Below are 16,966 nucleotides of genomic sequence, written 5' to 3' on the forward strand. Positions count from 1 at the left end.
GTGTCTGTGGAGGACAAAAGAGAACATTGGTATCCTGAAGCTACACTCTCCCGTGACTTCAGTGAATCCCCTGATGTGGCTGCTGGGAAGTGAATACTGATTCCCTGGAAGAGCAGCAAGGGCTCTTAACTGCTGAGCCATGTCTCCAGCCCCATGCTCCACATCACCGAACTTAGAAAGGGAATTATTTGTTTCTCTTATAATAAACATTTTTAGGAAGAAGGTGGGAAATTACTGCTTTCTTTCTATTGAATCTACAAACTTTGATGTATCTGTAACCAACTGATTTGTTTTATTTGTATGTTTTAATGGAGAGATGTGCTGACAATGGAATAAAGATAAACCATTGTAGATCACAAAACCCCAAGTATTTTCAGAGAACATACAGTTAACCTTATCTCGGAAAACTGAATCAGGGCCAACGCCATTGTATCTTTTCTTCCTTCCTTTTTTTCTTTCTTACAGATTTTATGTCTTGATTTTTAATGGAGGGGGGATTGCAAACGAGCACAGTGAGGCCAGCAGAGGGTGTCAGATCCCTCCCATGGGAAATTCCAAGGGATTGGGGGTTTTTCAGTGATTTCATGTTGGGAATCAAACTGATCCTCAGGAAGAGCAGCAAATCCCCTTGAGCTCTGAGCCATCTCTCCAGCCTGGCAATGTAGCATTACTTTGACTTTGAGCATCTGAGCAAGGCACAGTCTATAGTCTCCCAAACTGTAAATACTCAATAAAAGTATTCCAGCCTTTGCTTTCTTGAGCTTGAAACTTAAAGCCACTTAGCCCAGGTTTCCTTGACTGCCATCATAAAAGGCAAGACACAGTCCTGGAAGTGTGCAGAAAGATCATGTACAGTCACATGGCTGGGGCTCAGTGAAGGCACTGCTGTCCACTCCGCCTGTGGAGGAGAGCACCATCCCCATCTTGATCATCTGACAACACTGCCCACATGTTGCCTCACCGTCTATTAAACAAGGGTATCCCTGGAACAGCAAATGTTCTTGCTGCCTGGTGTTTGACTATTTGCAGTATCCTTTCACACAGTGCTGGCATCAACCAACAAGTCCAGAGGACCTGACTGGAAGATAACCTTTGGTTTAGTTTCAGCTGTTCCTCTGAACCCAGACAAGGATGAATGACACCAAATCAGGTCCGGTGTATCAGGCTCTCTTTGTGCAACCCTGAATTCTCTGGAGAAGCTAGAGTCAGGACTTCAGAAACGCTCCATGGTTCTAGTATATATCATGATGAGATTGGCTGTGTGGGCCCCCAGGTTTGCCCCCCCATATGCTTGTTCTGATGTACAGCTCAATTGTGTCATCTTTCTTTGGGTCACTCATTCTTTGTTTATTGGTGTTTGTGTTTATGTGTTCATGTGGGGGGGAGGTGTCAGGCCATGCACACAAGACAGCTTTTGGTAATCACTTCTCTCCTCTCTTGGTGAGCAGGGCCCCTCATGTTTCTGCTGGCCTGATCTTCTACATGGTTGCCCTGTCTGCCTGTCATCTGCCTTTAAGAGTGTTGGGGTTACAGATGCATGGTACCCAGCTTTTTCAGCAGGGTTCCCAAGGATTAAACCCAGGTTCACTGAACCATCTTTCTGGTCCCTACTTTTTAAACATGGCATCACAATGATATCTAGCAGAGATTATTCAAAGAGAAATACTGCTCTTAGCAATGTGGTATCTAACCCATAGGTCTGGAGCTTTGCATGAACTTCATGAGCAGAAAGAAAAGATCTACACATAGAGACATGTTCCAGTGGCATAACTTCTCAATACAAAGGCAAAACAAAGCTTGAGCAAAATCTGATCAACTGCATGGAACGTAGGCAGGGAAGCAGGGGGCTCTGTTGATGTTGAACTTGCATAGTCAGCTGCGACTTTTGCATATCATCTAGAATGACACTCAACAGTTGTGCACAGTCTTTTCCATGGAAGGGCAGATACTTCATTGGTGTCTTAAAAATTTATTCACTGAACACACTATCCTGTAGCAGACACCATACCCCAGTGTTGGGGACACACCCCTTTAGTATGTGATCCCTAAACTCACAAGCCTTGTATTCTAGAATGCAGAGCTCTTCTACAAGAGAGACAGCAGGGACAAGGTGAGTGTCGGAAACATCTTCCACCAGATGCCCAAGGCTACAGGGCAAATACTAGTAGTATAGCTAAGAAGGAATTTGAGGAATGCTAAGGTCAGAGAGAGTGAGTTCTATTTAAGTGAATCACTTTGAGCAGAACACACACACACGTACACACACACACACACTTTTCTATCTAAGCTTCTTTTAGAAATCTATACTTTTTTATTTTTAACCAAGTCATGATTTCAGTATCTGTATTTTGTAGGTGCAGTCTGGTGTTTAATTGAGCTGTGACCATTTATTGTTGAGTTGCATCAACACAATATAATAACAACAAAGGCAGATGTAGGCCCAAGATGCCTAGGTAATGTTGAGGAGAAATAGCTTCCTTGACAGGACTTGGAAAGGCTCATGTAGAGGCCTGCACTGATCAGCCTGGAGGTCTTTTCTAAAGGCAGGGCAGGAACTCCCCTGTGGACTAGGGAGCAGGGCTTTTTCTGCAGTGGGAAAGCATGGGTCCCACAACTGCTCAACACACTAGTCTCTTCTTATGGACAGGCAGTGAGCACATTCCAGGACCCCAAGTGGATGCAGAAGTCACAGATGGTAACACACTGTGTGTATATGCTGGCCAAGGTAAACCATTGGGTGGATTGCTCTATCCCTCACTGAACCTAGAACTCCCCACTTTCTGACTAGGCTGGCTGGCCAGCAAGCCCTAGCCATCTTACTATCTTACACTTGCAGCCATGTTGGGGCTGCAGGTGCAAACAGTCAGTCCAGCTTTTACATGGTTCTGGGAACTGAACCATGTGTGGCAAATGTCCTTACCCATAGAGGCATCTCCCAGTCCTGGTTTAATCTTTGTAGTTCCTGTTCCTATCCCTGCCCTGGTCAGGCAGTCTCAGCTGTCAACCTGGGTCTCTGCATGATGGGGAAGAGCATGAGAGATACTGAGGAGATGACATCCCAGGTATGGCCTGTGGCAGCCTTCATATACAATTATTTGACTGGACCCAGACTTGGATGAGTACGAGTATGGAATGAGGAGAAGGGGGGCCTCTATCTAGAAAAATTTGCACAGAAACAGAAGTACAATATTATAGGATATTCAAGATGTACAGGAAATTCCAAGAGTTGGTGGGGCTGTGCAGAAAGGAATGAGAGACTGGAAGAAGGAAGAGAAGGAAGAGCATGGCCAGCTGATAAAGAGCCTCAAGTTAAGTTTAAAAGTGTTGAGACTTCATCTCCTGGAATTAGATGACAAATATCACTTCCCACAGGGACATCACCCTTTGTGGCATAAAGAGTAGAAGGTAGAAAAGCAGCTAGGAGTGAGCTGTGAGAAATGAGGAGATACTTTGGGAAGGCAGTTGAGGCCAGTGACTCTGAGTGCTGACGAGGCGCTAAACTTGGCTCTTTGCATGCCTGATTTCACTGAATACTCATGACAACCCCATGAGAAATGTTCTTTCTCTTTTAGTGAAGAGAAAACAAGTGTGGAAAGGTTACATAATTCACCCCATCACACAGCCAGTATCACACAGTGATGGAGCCAGAGAGTTTACCCTGATAATTCCAGAGCCTGTAATCTTAACCATGATGCTAAGAACTAGTTGGTGGTGTAGGAGACATTTCCAACCAGCCTAAGTTTGAGCTGCGTGCTCCTTTCATAAAACAGCATCACCATTATTTTCTTCTTCCAGGCAGTGAGCCTGCCTTTTCCCCTTGCTGGAAAATTCCAGGAAAGAAAAAATTTGCCCTAAGTTTTAAATTACGCAGTTTAAGCAGCAGGATGAATCTTGTGGCGTTTCACTCTATCACCTGGAAGGATACTTAAATTCTTACCCAGTATATCCACGCTCAGCATACTCCATCCTCATCAGTCACCCAATAGCCATTTAGACTATCAGATGGACTGCCACAGCATTAATGTATATCACAATGCCTGCATCACTCATGACACTTCATCTTTTCACGAAGGCATCTGTCAACCCACATCATAACAGGAAGTAAGTGCAGGGCAATAAAATACTATAAGACACAGAGATACTATACTCGTTCATGACACTTTATTATAGTATGTTGTCATAATTGTTCTGTCTCAGATTACTTGTCTTTAGATTTATTTATTACATTTTGTGCATGTAAATGTTTTGCCTGCGTTCATGTATGTGTACCATATGTATGCCTGGTGTCTCCAGGAGTGAGATGAAGGCATTGTATCCCCTGGAACTGGAGTTAGAGATGTCTGAGAGCCACCATGCGGGTGCTTGGAAAGGTACCCAGGTCCTCTGCAAGAGCAACAAGAGCACTATACTGCTGAGCCATCTCTCTAGCCTCGTGTCCCAAAACATCTTCTAAAAGAAAAACAAGAGCCAAGCAGCAACATGTATGCTCTCTTCGTCTTGACCACAACGTGACCAGCTGCCACCATGACTTCCCTACCATCTAACTGTGAGCCTGAAAAACCCTTCCTTCCTTAAGTTGATTTTGTGACATATTTTGTTACAGCAACAAGTGACTCACACAGATGTATAGGGGGAGATACACACACACAAACACACAAAGAGAGGGGGGGGGGGGAAAGACAGAGTTTGGCACTATCTGTGACTTCTGCATCCACTTGGGGTCCTGGAATGTGCTCACTGCCTGTCCATAAGAAGAGACTAGTGTGTTGAGCAGTTGTGGGACCCATGCTTTCCCACATCACCCCCTGCCTGCAGAGAAAGCCCTGCTCCCTAGTCCACAGGGGAGTTCCTGCCCTGCCTTTAGAAAAGACCTCCAGGCTGATCAGTGCAGGCCTCTACATGAGCCTTTCCAAGTCCTGTCAAGGAAGCTATTTCTCCTCAACATTACCTAGGCATCTTGGGCCTACATCTGCCTTTGTTGTCATTATATTGTGTTGATGCAACTCAACAATAAAATGGTCACAGCTCAAACACCAGACTGCACCCTTGCTGCCTCTCTTTAAGTTGGTCTCTGCACTTCCTCTTCTAAACACTAGTTTGGAGATTGTTTTCCTTAATGGTTTTATCTGTCAATCTCTTTTTCATCACCAGATCCCTAAAGGTTATTTTGATTCCTCTGCCATAGCATCATGTGAGTTCACCTCTAAAATCACACCCGTATTTTACTTCAATCCCACATAATGCTTTCTATTAATAGAAAACTAGTCTTTCTGGGCTTCATGAAAGATTTGACCCCAGCATTCCTTCATCTCTCACGAGACAGATAGCCAATCAAATCTTTCTTCAGTATTAACTTGGCTTCGTCCGTGCCAGTCCCTAACCTTTGCTCCCACCCACTAACTCTCAGGTAGCTCACACCTCTGCTTTGTTTCCTAAGTGATCCTCCAATGAGTCTTATGGAATTTACCCGGTGTGAGACCCCTGAAGAAACTGTTGCTCAAGTCCCAGCTTCTTCTTTACTACCCTATTTAGGAATGTGTAAAACCAAGCTTCACCTGTTTGAACAGCCTTCAGCTGCGCTCAATCTGAACTCTCCACTGAACTCAACCTTTTCTTCCCTTCCTCCAACATCCTCTGTGTGTACATGCATGCACTCCATACCCCAGCCCGGAAGATGGCTGAGGCTGTTCCCTGAGCCTAGGATGCCTTCTTCCTTTCCACGCACATGCACCCCAAATGACTCCCTGTTAATTGTCAAACAAAAGTTTTATTACCTCCCTCCAAATTCCTTCATTTATTGCCACCTCAAATGACGTATGGTCAATGTATCATGTTATCCAAATGTTGAACCACGCAGAGCCTTATCATGGGAACAGAGAAAGCCAGTCTCTCAACTCATTCAGGGACATATCTTATTTCAACAGAATAATCAGCTCTAGTGTCCAGTATAAATTTATAAATTTGTATTTCCTCCTTTTTCATGGTCACAGATGATATTCAGTACTTTCTTGATATTGATGGGAGCCACAAACATACTTTTATGCCATTTATCTCCTTGTTAGCCTCAGAGCCTATCTGGACAATAGTAAATACAGTTATTATTATTTTAAGGGACTGTTTCCTTTATAGAATTGGAAATACAAACATTTAAGATATTCTGCTTTGGGTATTCAAGCTAATCACAGTTATACCTCCTAGGGTAATATTTTTAATTATTCTGGAAGAAAGAAAAGCAATCCCCAGAGGGCTAACAGTTTGAAACTGAACAGGGCACCTCTGGGAAGGGAGAGGGTCATGGGTCATCCTCAAACAGACAAAAAACAATGGAGACGATTGTGCTTAAAGATGGTATATTTTTTTTTCATGAGACAGTGTGTTGACAGTTTCCTTCCTCTTGGGTCATTGTTGTCTGCTAAATGATCTGTGACGGCAAATTGATCTCAAGATTTTCATGCAGGAGACACAAGGCAGCCTTTCATTTTGTTATCCTCTCTGCAAAATGCTAAAACATTTCGGTGTGTGTGGGGGGGTGGTACAAATTCATGTTACTTTAGCATATCATTTGGCCATGTGAAGCTTGGCAGTTGTGCTAGAAGCAATAATAGTAATGGTTAATTTATCCTCACCCAGTTTCAGAGTTCTACTTATGTATGATTGGTAAAGTAATAACACATTTGAAAAATGTTAGTCTTAAAATTAGGTGTCGCAAACAGCTAAATAAATGGATGCCCTGATCCATTCAAATATTGCCCATTAATTTCAAAATCAAGTTAAATGTTTACCTTAAGGAGCTTCTTCCAAAGAACCAAGAAATTAAACTGGAAAACAGACATAGGGATATTACACCTGGTTTTCAAGTATCTATTTGCACCAGTCAGCTGGCGATGTCATGTGGCTGAATGTTATAAGTAGTGTTTTATTTACAGAGCTATAAATTACTGTGTTTGACAAGTCCATGGTAAAAGTGCATGCACATGCAGTGACTCAGGAAGTGTTCTATAGTTGTTACTTATTGCTTTTCAATAATCTTCACTCTCCTGCTAGGGCATAATGACATTACTAGAAAGGGGTTCAGGTTGTGGGGGGATGAGAAAAGAGGGGGATTTCCATGTGGCTAATTCTGTGTAAAAATTAGTCTCCATTCTGAGGCTTTTATTCTCTCTATGAAGAGGAAATATAAACAATCATACTAAATGGCACTAACAAGGCATTTAAGAAAACTTTACTATAGAATGAAAAAAAAAGTTACAAATGTAATGCTTCCCTTAAAGTTCCTTTTTTGGTATATCAAGACACGGTTTCTCTATATTGCTTTGGAGGCTGGAGCATGTCCTGGAACTAGCTCTGTACACCTGGCTGGCCTCTAACTCACAGAGATCCACCTTCTTCTGCCTCCCAAGTGCTGGGATTAAAGGTGTACATCGCCAACACCCAGCTGAAGTTCCTTTTAAATGTTGGAATTAAAGGCAGAGGTCTTAAAGCTATTTCTTTTTTGCAGTATAAATAAATGTGCACATAGGTGGACATTTCTATTCGTTATTGAAAATGAATTATACAGCTTGTCTTTTCTATGATTCATACATGTCAGTAGTGAATTAATGTGTTTGATCCATCTATTAAATGTGCATTTCTTATATTTTTGGTTGTGAGCCTAACCTTTAATGGCTGAGCCATCTCTCTGGCCCTAAATGGGCATTTCTTAAAGACATATATCCAAAACCCAGAATGGTGGCACATGCATGTAATATCAGCACACAGGGGCTGAAGCAGGAAGATTGTGAGTGTCAGGCCAGCGTGGGACACAGAGATCAAGACTACTAGGGACACAAAAGAATCAAAAAAGAAAGGAAAGTGGGGGGGAGGAGTATCCTAATTTTCAAATCAGTCTATTTTGATATATTAGCTGAATTGTATACTCTGATAATTTGACAAATGATATATGATCTGACTTTTGTTTATATTTTCAGAGTAATTAAAACAATCTCGTTTAATGATTACTACAAGACATGGTCTGAGATAGCCACGACAAAAATTGCAGAACACTCCAAAAATCCATGTAAGCTGATCTAACCTTATTCTGTGTCCTTCTGATATCAACTGACCTGTTGGTTATTCTCAGTTTGTCTTACTCTCAAAGACTAATTGACACGTGTCTGCTATGCAATAGTAATAAACTGTTCTGTTGGCTCTCTATTCTATACTGTTCACTCAGCAACTGTTAATTTAATTCATTTGTGTAGAGCCCTGACCTGAGCAGGCAATTGATGGAATTCTTAATCTTATGAGGTTAACTTAACTGTCTTCACCCAAGAAAGGACAGTTCACAGCAGGGTGGACCTTTCCATTTCAAAGACAATTTAACCCCTAAGTGATCGCAGGCATGGAGAGCAAATGCAGTCAGAAAATGTAGGAGTGGAATGCTGTTCAGTTACATCAGTGTAAGGACACGTTGTTTGAGGACCACAAAGAAAAACAGAATGTGAGAGCTGGGCCACTGGTTCCATTTAACTGAACTTTTAAAGTACACATCTATATTTGTCTCCAAGCAGGCTATCCGGCTCAGTGAAAATGTGCCTTTGCCCCAGCCATCCTGCCAGAGTAGCAGGGCACTGTGATGTTTTGCAGTGCTTCTCTTTCTTAGCTGTTACTGCCTATGTTCCCCTTGATGTGTGTGATGCCCTGCATCCACGAGTTTTATTCTTTGTTCCTAAGTATTCTTCTGCCTCCTTTCTCAGTGATGACCTCTTTCCTGCCCTTCTCCTTGTCTCTCTGAAAGCCCTCTCCTACTTCCATGTTTTATTAGTCAGTGCTGCCCAAACCACCTCTCTGCCCACCCACATGCACCTTTACAGACCTGCACCTATGTAAAGTACAGGTGTGCCATTTAAGGTAGCCTGAACCTGGTTCACCCTTGAGCTCCCAAACCTGTCCTTTCTTCCTTCTGTGTCTTAGGTTCTGGCAGCTCACTATCCACCTAAGCATCCTTAAAACAGCCGTATGCCTCTTAATCTTTCTTGCATCCCTGATTTATCTCTTGCAATGTTATGATGCTTCTGCTCACCTCAACCCTTTTGGTCACTGCTTTAGTTTTGAGTCCCATTGTACATAGTCTCATTGTAGTTGTTTCCTAACTAACTATAGCAAAAAGTTGCATGTATTTTTTTTTAGGCATGAGTTAAGGCAAAAGTACTACTAAGCTTAACCAATACAAAACCAATCAAGATAATATTTATGAAGTGGCATGCTCTTTCAGGAAGTTGCTTACTGATTATTTTGTGATTATACATTATCATCCTCATTCACACACTAGTGGTTGAAAAAAAACATTCACAGACTTTAGCAACACTATTGGTTCAAAAACTAGTATTTCTGACATTAGATTTCATGGGTGTTTAATTTCAAAGTTTGGTGGACAGATGCACCTTAGCTAGTCATACATTTCAAGTACCGACCATGTATGGAGTATGGAGGCACACAGATGGATTTGGGGACAATAAGCATTTGTTGTGAAACCATGATGTTGAAAGATACTAACTCCATGGACTAACAGGCAAATTCCTCAAAAAAAAGTTTTTTTTGTCCCCCAGGATGGAAATGTGTAAATACATAGGGGTCCTCAGAAACTTATCTCCCAGGCAAAGATACAATAATGTGCCAGAATTTGAGAGCTTTTGGGAATGATTGCCTCTTAATAAAAAGTGTTTTTAAAATGGAAGAAAATTACGGTGATTTCCTGATGGTGGTTCCTCCCTCAAAAGCCTTTGACTCCAACTTGTTGAATTGTGTTGTTTCTACCTCCGTCGATCACTAACCCAGTCTGTAACTCACCCTCTATAAAAGCAGGAGCCCGGGCATAGTTCTCTGCAGCCTAGAAATAGTCCTGGGACTTTGAATCTAACTGTGGATGACAGATTTCACAATCCCACTGCCCTCCTTCCCCTGGAATTATTCTAAAACTGTTCCAAGAGCCTGCCTTCCAAACAACCAGAACCAAATTTTCAAAGTAAATGCAACCCTGACACATGCTGCTGGCCATGTTGTCTTTTGATAGTTCAGCTGGACAAAAGCCAACATTCTCTTTTTAACAGCCTAAGACCTTTGCAGTAATGAAGCTACAGCTTTCATATTGCTGAATGCTTCTCCAGCGACTCGCAAATACATAGGAACCTTTTATAACTTCGTTCACACATGTATATTCTTATCACTGGTGAGGTCATTCATATCCGATGCATGTTTTAAGAGTTTAGTATTTTATGAGTGGGAAGTAGTTGTATTTTGATTTGGAAGGTAACGCTTTTTCATGTTTGAGCCACAAAGCTATGTTTAGATATCAATGCCATAATACAGTCTACAGAGTGTATCCATATATATTATGCTTTTAACTACCCCAGTTCATCATTCCGTTATTTATTCAACGAATATTTATTACTAAGCACCTGAATATATGTAACAAATAACCATACATCTATATGCCTGAGAGAACAGACATTATCCTAACCCTCTTTTTTTCAGATGAGAAATGTGACTAGGAGAAACCAGGTAATTTAGCTAAGGAGAAGACACCATATACTGATAAAGGAGGTAAATTCTGGAGCCAAATTTCTAGGGTTTATCTTGGCTATCATTTGCTGGCTGTGTGACAGTGGTAAGTCCATTGCTGCCCTTGGCCCAGCTTGCCTTGTTTGTAAAAATGAGAGTAGTCACAACACAGTCATGTCACAGGGTCGAAGTGCCTAGAGAACTGCATCCAGTACACGTGCCCATTCACAATCATTAGTGCTGTGGTCCAAAGCCGTGGATTAGACTTCTGTCTCTCCATTTCCTTCCTATGCTGCCATTCGGCCTTTATAATATGATAATATATTATCCCAGCATAGTGTGAGATTTACATTCAAATGCTGAAGGATGAGTAGCATTTCTGAAACACATGTCACTTCCATTCACAATCATAGGAAATCATATAGAGAAATGTACCAGTGACCCCACTGTGCTCTGCCCATCCCTATAAAATGTCAAATACAGGGTTTGGCAGAGAGAAAACGCATGCATATGGTTGTAGGAATGGTTCTTTAACGACAGAATATGATCCCCATACGGAAATGCTTACGTTCCAGGAAAAGAATTCCTGAGAGCAGCTTGCTGTGCAGCCTGAGCAGAGGCTCCCTGGTGCTTGTTTGCTGTCAGCAGGCAAACCAAACAGCCTCCGGCATGGGGAGGGGGTTGCTTTCACCCCAGGAGACTTTCAGTCTTTGAGGCTTCCAAAGGCCTCCTCCTTCCTCGAAAAGAGGCAGTGTGCCTGCCTCCAGAGCCTTGCCGCACAGCCCCAACTGCTCATTAGAGCCACCTGAGGAGCCTGTAAAAATTCCGACATAAAGAGCACACCCAGACCAGTTCCATCGGGTTTGGCGGGAGGACTGGGTAGTGGGAGTTTTGAAAGCTCCCCAGGTGACCATAATGCCCCGCCACAGGTGGGAACCGCATGATGTCAGGAGTTAGCAACTCCTTAATCCTAAACTAGTTTCACAACATACAGGTAAGAACGTGAGCGGCTTACCGAATTGAGCGCCATCTTTCATTCCTCTTAATGAGCAGAGACTATTCTCCCTTCTTTTGGGTGCTCTGTAGTTGCATGAGATGTCATGTGTGTAAACAAAACACACTGGTGCAACCATGTTCTCTGGATGTGACAGTCCCTCCAGAGGAGATGAACAACTTTGAAGTAAACTTCTGCATATGTAGGGCAAGCAGTACATCATTGTCAGTGGTGGAAGGACAAACTGTCACACAACAACCTGGATTCTCCTACATAAAAATGTAGGCCAGGATTCCTGGCGTCGATGCCAAAGATGAGGCAAAGTCGGAAAGTCTGTTAGAACTATTTTAGTGTAGATTTAAGCATGGGAGTTAAGAGACAGGCACTCAGAAAGACACACCCCAGTAGGTTATATGTTTCTCAAGGGAAAGTAGGAAAAATAAGGCATGGGCTTTTCAAAGAAGAGTGGCATTTGATTGTCTTAGTATCACCCATAGGTGCCCTTTTGGTGACTCTCAAGTTAGATGTCAAAGGTTGCTCTGCGATTCCTGCCCCCCTCTGTTCTCATTTGATAAGTGGGATTATAGAGTGGTTCTGGAGGTGCCTTCGATGGAATTAATATTTGATAAAGGGAATCCAGAAGCCTCTAGGGTTGCCCAAGGCCTTTAGTGTGCATGTGTCCTTTCCTTGCCTAGGGAAACCCTGAATGGGGTTTCTGGGGACATGCCTAGAAAATTACAGGTTCACAGCTGGGAAGGGAGAGAGGCCCTAAGCACTTCTTAATCGTGCAGTCTTCAACTGGATTCCAAGGAGAGGAGTATTTCTCTCCTCTTATGCCCCCCACCCCCTGCCTCTTTCTATCCTGCCTCATTATGGGAAAAAAAAAAGGGGTCCTGAGTTCTATCCCACTGCTGCAAAAACAAACACAACCCAGAATGGAAGCAGCACTGTTATTTTCAAGAGAAAGAACGACACTATAGAAAAGAAAAAAAAATCCATTATGAAAGCAGTGGAAGGGGCCCTCTTCTGCCATGGCTTACAAAACTGCCCACAAGCAAGAGATGTCAGGGAGGGATTTCACCTCCAGAACTTAGGCCCTAACCCCCGGTCCCTCTCCTGCCCTCAGCCCCCATTGTTGTCCTCTAATCAGAATCATTTCTTGAGCATGTTTGTGCTAATGGTTGACTGTGTCTGGAGACAAGAAGATGGGTATTGTAGGTAGGCTCTCTAAGGAGTTTACAGGCAGGTGGTAGAAGACAGTGGAGCTAATAATAATAATAATAATAGAGGTAAATATGAGAAGTGTTAAAAGTCTATAAGAAGAACTGGTGTCTTCGCCTGTGTGATAAAAACAGTGAAGCTATAGTCAACAGAACATGGATAGACTGCTTGGGAGAGGTGGCCTGGCCACTCTGGATTTAAGGTTGAGACTGCCTGCCATACAGATTCATATACACAATGCAGGGAAGGCCTTTTTTTTTTTTTAAGTAAGAAAAAATATGAATCATCTCTAAATGGAAACTTAGCAAAATTCTTAGTTTTGTCCATGCAAATGGAAGATTGCTGATAAGAAGACACTGGAACATTGCTAGTCTGTTTGCCTGGACTGGAACATTGCCTGTCTGTTTGTCTGGTATACCAGTATAACGGCTCTCCTCACTACTCTACACACACACAGCCTAGAGTAAGAATTCCAGTAATGTTACTTATAATACTCACCTAAACGAAAGACAGTTCTTCAACAAGAACTCTAGAGAGCCGAGATTGTCTGCTTTAACAGAAAAAAGACGTTCTCCTCAAACGCCAGCACAAAGAGTCTAATGGGGCCTGGAAGACAGTGTGGATGCATGTGCTTGTATAGATCTGAGGAAGAAAAAAGTTGGTGTATATAGGAATAGGAACATTGCTGATGAAAAATCATGTGATTTAACAGAAGGGGGAAACCTTTTTTTTTTTTTTAATCAAAAGCAAATGACATTACATTACAAAGAAGTAAATCATTGGCCAGGTATGGTGGTGCACACCTATAGTTTCAGTGCTCAGGAGGCAGGGACAGGCAGCTCTACTTGAGTTCAAGGCCAGCCTGGTCTACAGAGCTAGTTCCAGGACAGTCAGGGCTACACAGAGAACCCCTGTCCTGTCGAAAGAAAAAGTAAAACATCGATATGATAGAGATTCCAAACAACAATAGGAGTGGAAAGCATCTGACTAGTTAGGTGGTTCAACTACAAACTCAGAATAGAGGAGAGGAGGGAAGAAGGGAGGGGAGGGGGGAGTGAGGGGGAACAGGAGGGGAGGGAAGGGGGGTGGTATGTGTGGCTGTGTAATGTAGGTTAAGAGTGCAGTACAGTTTTCGGAACTTTATATGTGAATTTGATTGGCAGCACAAAGCTTGTGACTAACCACAAACTAGTGAACCAGTAAGGTAACCTGACTTCAAAATATGCTAATGAAGACTCAGCTAGGTTGAAAAAAAGTGCATCACACAGCAGGCTGGCAAGTCCACTTGCACCTGTACCAGTGAAACTAAATACAAATCCTGATGTTTGGGAGTGCTAGGAATAGAAGCACAGTGCTCTGCCCTGAACCGCGTTCTCTGACATGGACATAAAGGGGCTTTTGTTTTGTTTTAGATATGTATAAATATGTGTGTCTGTGAGTGGAAGCCAGAGGTGTTAGATTCTCCTGGAGTTGGAACTATAGGCAGTTGTGAGCTCAGTGGGTTGAGAATTGAACCTGGATCCTCTGGAAGAACGGCAAGTGCTCTTAACCACTGATCCATCTTCTCCAGCTTCTGGACATAAGTTTTAGTAGGAACTAAGGTTCTCATGAGAGCAGTGGAGATGACTGTTGTTGAAAACCCAGGTCCTAAGAAAATGTTGAAGGAGCAGAGGCTTCCTTAAGATCTGCCTACCAGTATTAGAGGTTCACTGCTGGGGAGAAGGATGAACTTGACAGGCATGAATCCAGAAAAATGAACTGGGCCAGAGGCAACTCCCAGAGGCCACTGCAGCCCTTGTCATCAGCCAAGGGAAGGGACAGTGTCATGGAAACATGGCCAAAGGGCTCCCTCAGGGCCAGTAGGACCATCCGTTTGAGACTCTTGCTCTGCGGAAGATCCAGATCTGAAATGTCCCTGGGTTGTAGGTGTCCAGCAGCATCTTTACCTGGTGTGCACAGACTCTGAATTTTCCCAGAACTAGGCACAAAACAAAGTAACAGTTTTCAGAGTAGAAACTAAAGCACTGTTATTTAAATCCCAAGATTTAATTTTTTACTCCAAGTGCTGCATTAGAAATTCATTAAGCTATTAAAGCTTGTGATCTTCATGAGTTCTCTTAATGCTTTATTACTATTACTAAGATACAAAGTTTCTGCAAGTTTAAAGATGTAATTGGCTTTTATCAGTGTACCATGAATTGGGTAGCAATTTAACTAAGGGATAGGACAGCTTGGCTCCTACAGAAACCAGAAAACAACCAGGTGAGTTTTCTTATAAGGGAACAGGAGAGGGGACTTCCTCACTTCACTGCCCAGCCTGCCTGGGCCCTTCCTCCTGGTCACTGTGACGCTGCTTTGGGGACTCCGCTGCTTGCTTGAAGCTTGCATGACACTGTGAGCACAGCAACAAAAAAGGAGACTCCACCTTTCTTGTTTTCATCATGACATGGTTCCTCTGTGTTGCCCTGGCTGTACTAGAACTCACTCTGTAGACCAACCTAGCCATCTTGTATTGGTGTTGGGGCCTAGTGCAGAACCTCAGTCCAAAACAATGGCCTCCCATAAATTGTATTTAACTGCATAAATGATATATAAACAAATGTCATTATAATGAAAACAATTTCTAAGTCACAATCTACTTATTTCAAACACTATTGAGTATTACACAGTTCCAATAAAAAGAGAACCTTTGCAAAGCCTTCAAGCAATGTAACATGAACTATATATAGTGTGGGCAGTTGCCACATATCAACTTAATGGAAGGTGAGTTACTTTCAACTCGAAACTGCATTAAAGAGCATATGTGAATACTTCTTTTTGTGATCGCTTTATTTCAGTTGTTGGAGATCCAAATTTCATGGAACAGTATTACAAATGGAAGCTACAGGATCTGCATCATCTCAAGCAGCAGAAGTTGAAGTAAGATATTCCAAATGCTTTGAATGTACATTAGACTTGAGTCTCAGTGATCCCGCTCTCTATTTATTGAGCCATTAGCACAAACCCTGGGAATAGCAGCCCCTGCCTTTCCTAAGTGTGAGAACAATAATAAGAGAATATAATCTGCTTTCACAGGAACTCAGGTAGGAAAGCTGACAAAAATGGAGACAGGACATGAGCCATAGTGAAGAGCCAAGCCAGTCCTCCTCCTCAGAGTTAGCCATCAAATTACCTTTTCACCTTTCTCGTACTCCAATTCATTTTCCCGAAGATTTCTCATCCAGGAACCATATGTATGTATGTATGTATGTATGTATGTATGTATGTATGTATGTATGTATGTATGAATGTATGTATGTATATACATATATATGAATAAAAATTATGTGTATATATTTGTATGATTTAGATTTTTTTTATTGGAGGAGGATCTTGGAATAAAGTGTTTGCCTTGCATGTATGAAGACCAGAGTCCAGGTCCCAACACCCATGCGAATGCCAGATAAGCCTGCTGTCCATTCTGCAATCCCTGTGCTCAGAAGATAAAGACAGGGATACTTTTTCTACTAACCAAATTGGAGAGCTCCAGGTTAAGCAAGGAACCCTACCTTAGTGGAACAATCAAGAAATACATCAGATGTCAACCACTAGCCTCCATGTTCAGGTACACAGCCACACATGTAAACATGTAGGTATACGTGCGCACGCGCGCACGCACACACACACACACACACACACACACACACACGTATACACACCCCATACAACAAATAAGGGTATATTTACTGTACGAAGCAATGGGTTTTATAATGATTTTTTTTCACCCAAATATAACATATACTCAGGCCATATTAAATAATCACTTTCTCTCCCTGCCCATCTCTCTGCTATTCCCCTTTCTCTTCCCAGTCTCCCTATTTTCACTGTGTGTGTGTGTGTGTGGTGTGTGTGTGTGTGTGTGTGTGTGAGGTGTGTGTGTGTATGAGTGAGGTGTGTGTGTGTATGTGTGGTGTGTGTGTGTGTGTGTGTGTGTGTGTGTGTGTGTGTGTGTTCTGGATTCCACATAGGAAAGAGAGCATGCGAACGGTGTCCTCTCTTCTCAGCATTCAGCAAACGTGCTGCCGTGAGGCATGGGAAGGGAAGACCTTGTTGCACTCAGCTTCTTTGTCCTGCACTTTAACTGGTGTTGTCAGCAGTCAGGGTTTCGTGTCTTTTAGAGGAGTCACACAGTCATTAAACATGCACTATGTTCTGAATTTGAGCAAAAATCAA

At 42.6% G+C, this 16,966-nt stretch overlaps 1 protein-coding gene across 1 annotated transcript in view; it reads left to right on the forward strand.

Moving 5' to 3' along the window:
* The window catches only part of Ube2u (ubiquitin conjugating enzyme E2 U), a 43,586-nt gene extending 27,909 nt beyond the window's left edge, over window positions 1-15,677 (forward strand). Inside the window, exons 7-8 of the mRNA XM_051188010.1 lie at window positions 7,968-8,056; window positions 15,592-15,677. Coding sequence (XP_051043967.1) covers window positions 7,968-8,056; window positions 15,592-15,677 — 175 coding nt within the window. The remainder of the gene's footprint in view (window positions 1-7,967; window positions 8,057-15,591) is intronic.
* Window positions 15,678-16,966: the final 1,289 nt, after the last annotated feature.

This window comes from Phodopus roborovskii, unplaced genomic scaffold (genome assembly GCF_943737965.1).
Source record: "Phodopus roborovskii unplaced genomic scaffold, PHOROB, whole genome shotgun sequence".
NCBI classification, from domain to species: domain Eukaryota; kingdom Metazoa; phylum Chordata; class Mammalia; order Rodentia; family Cricetidae; genus Phodopus; species Phodopus roborovskii.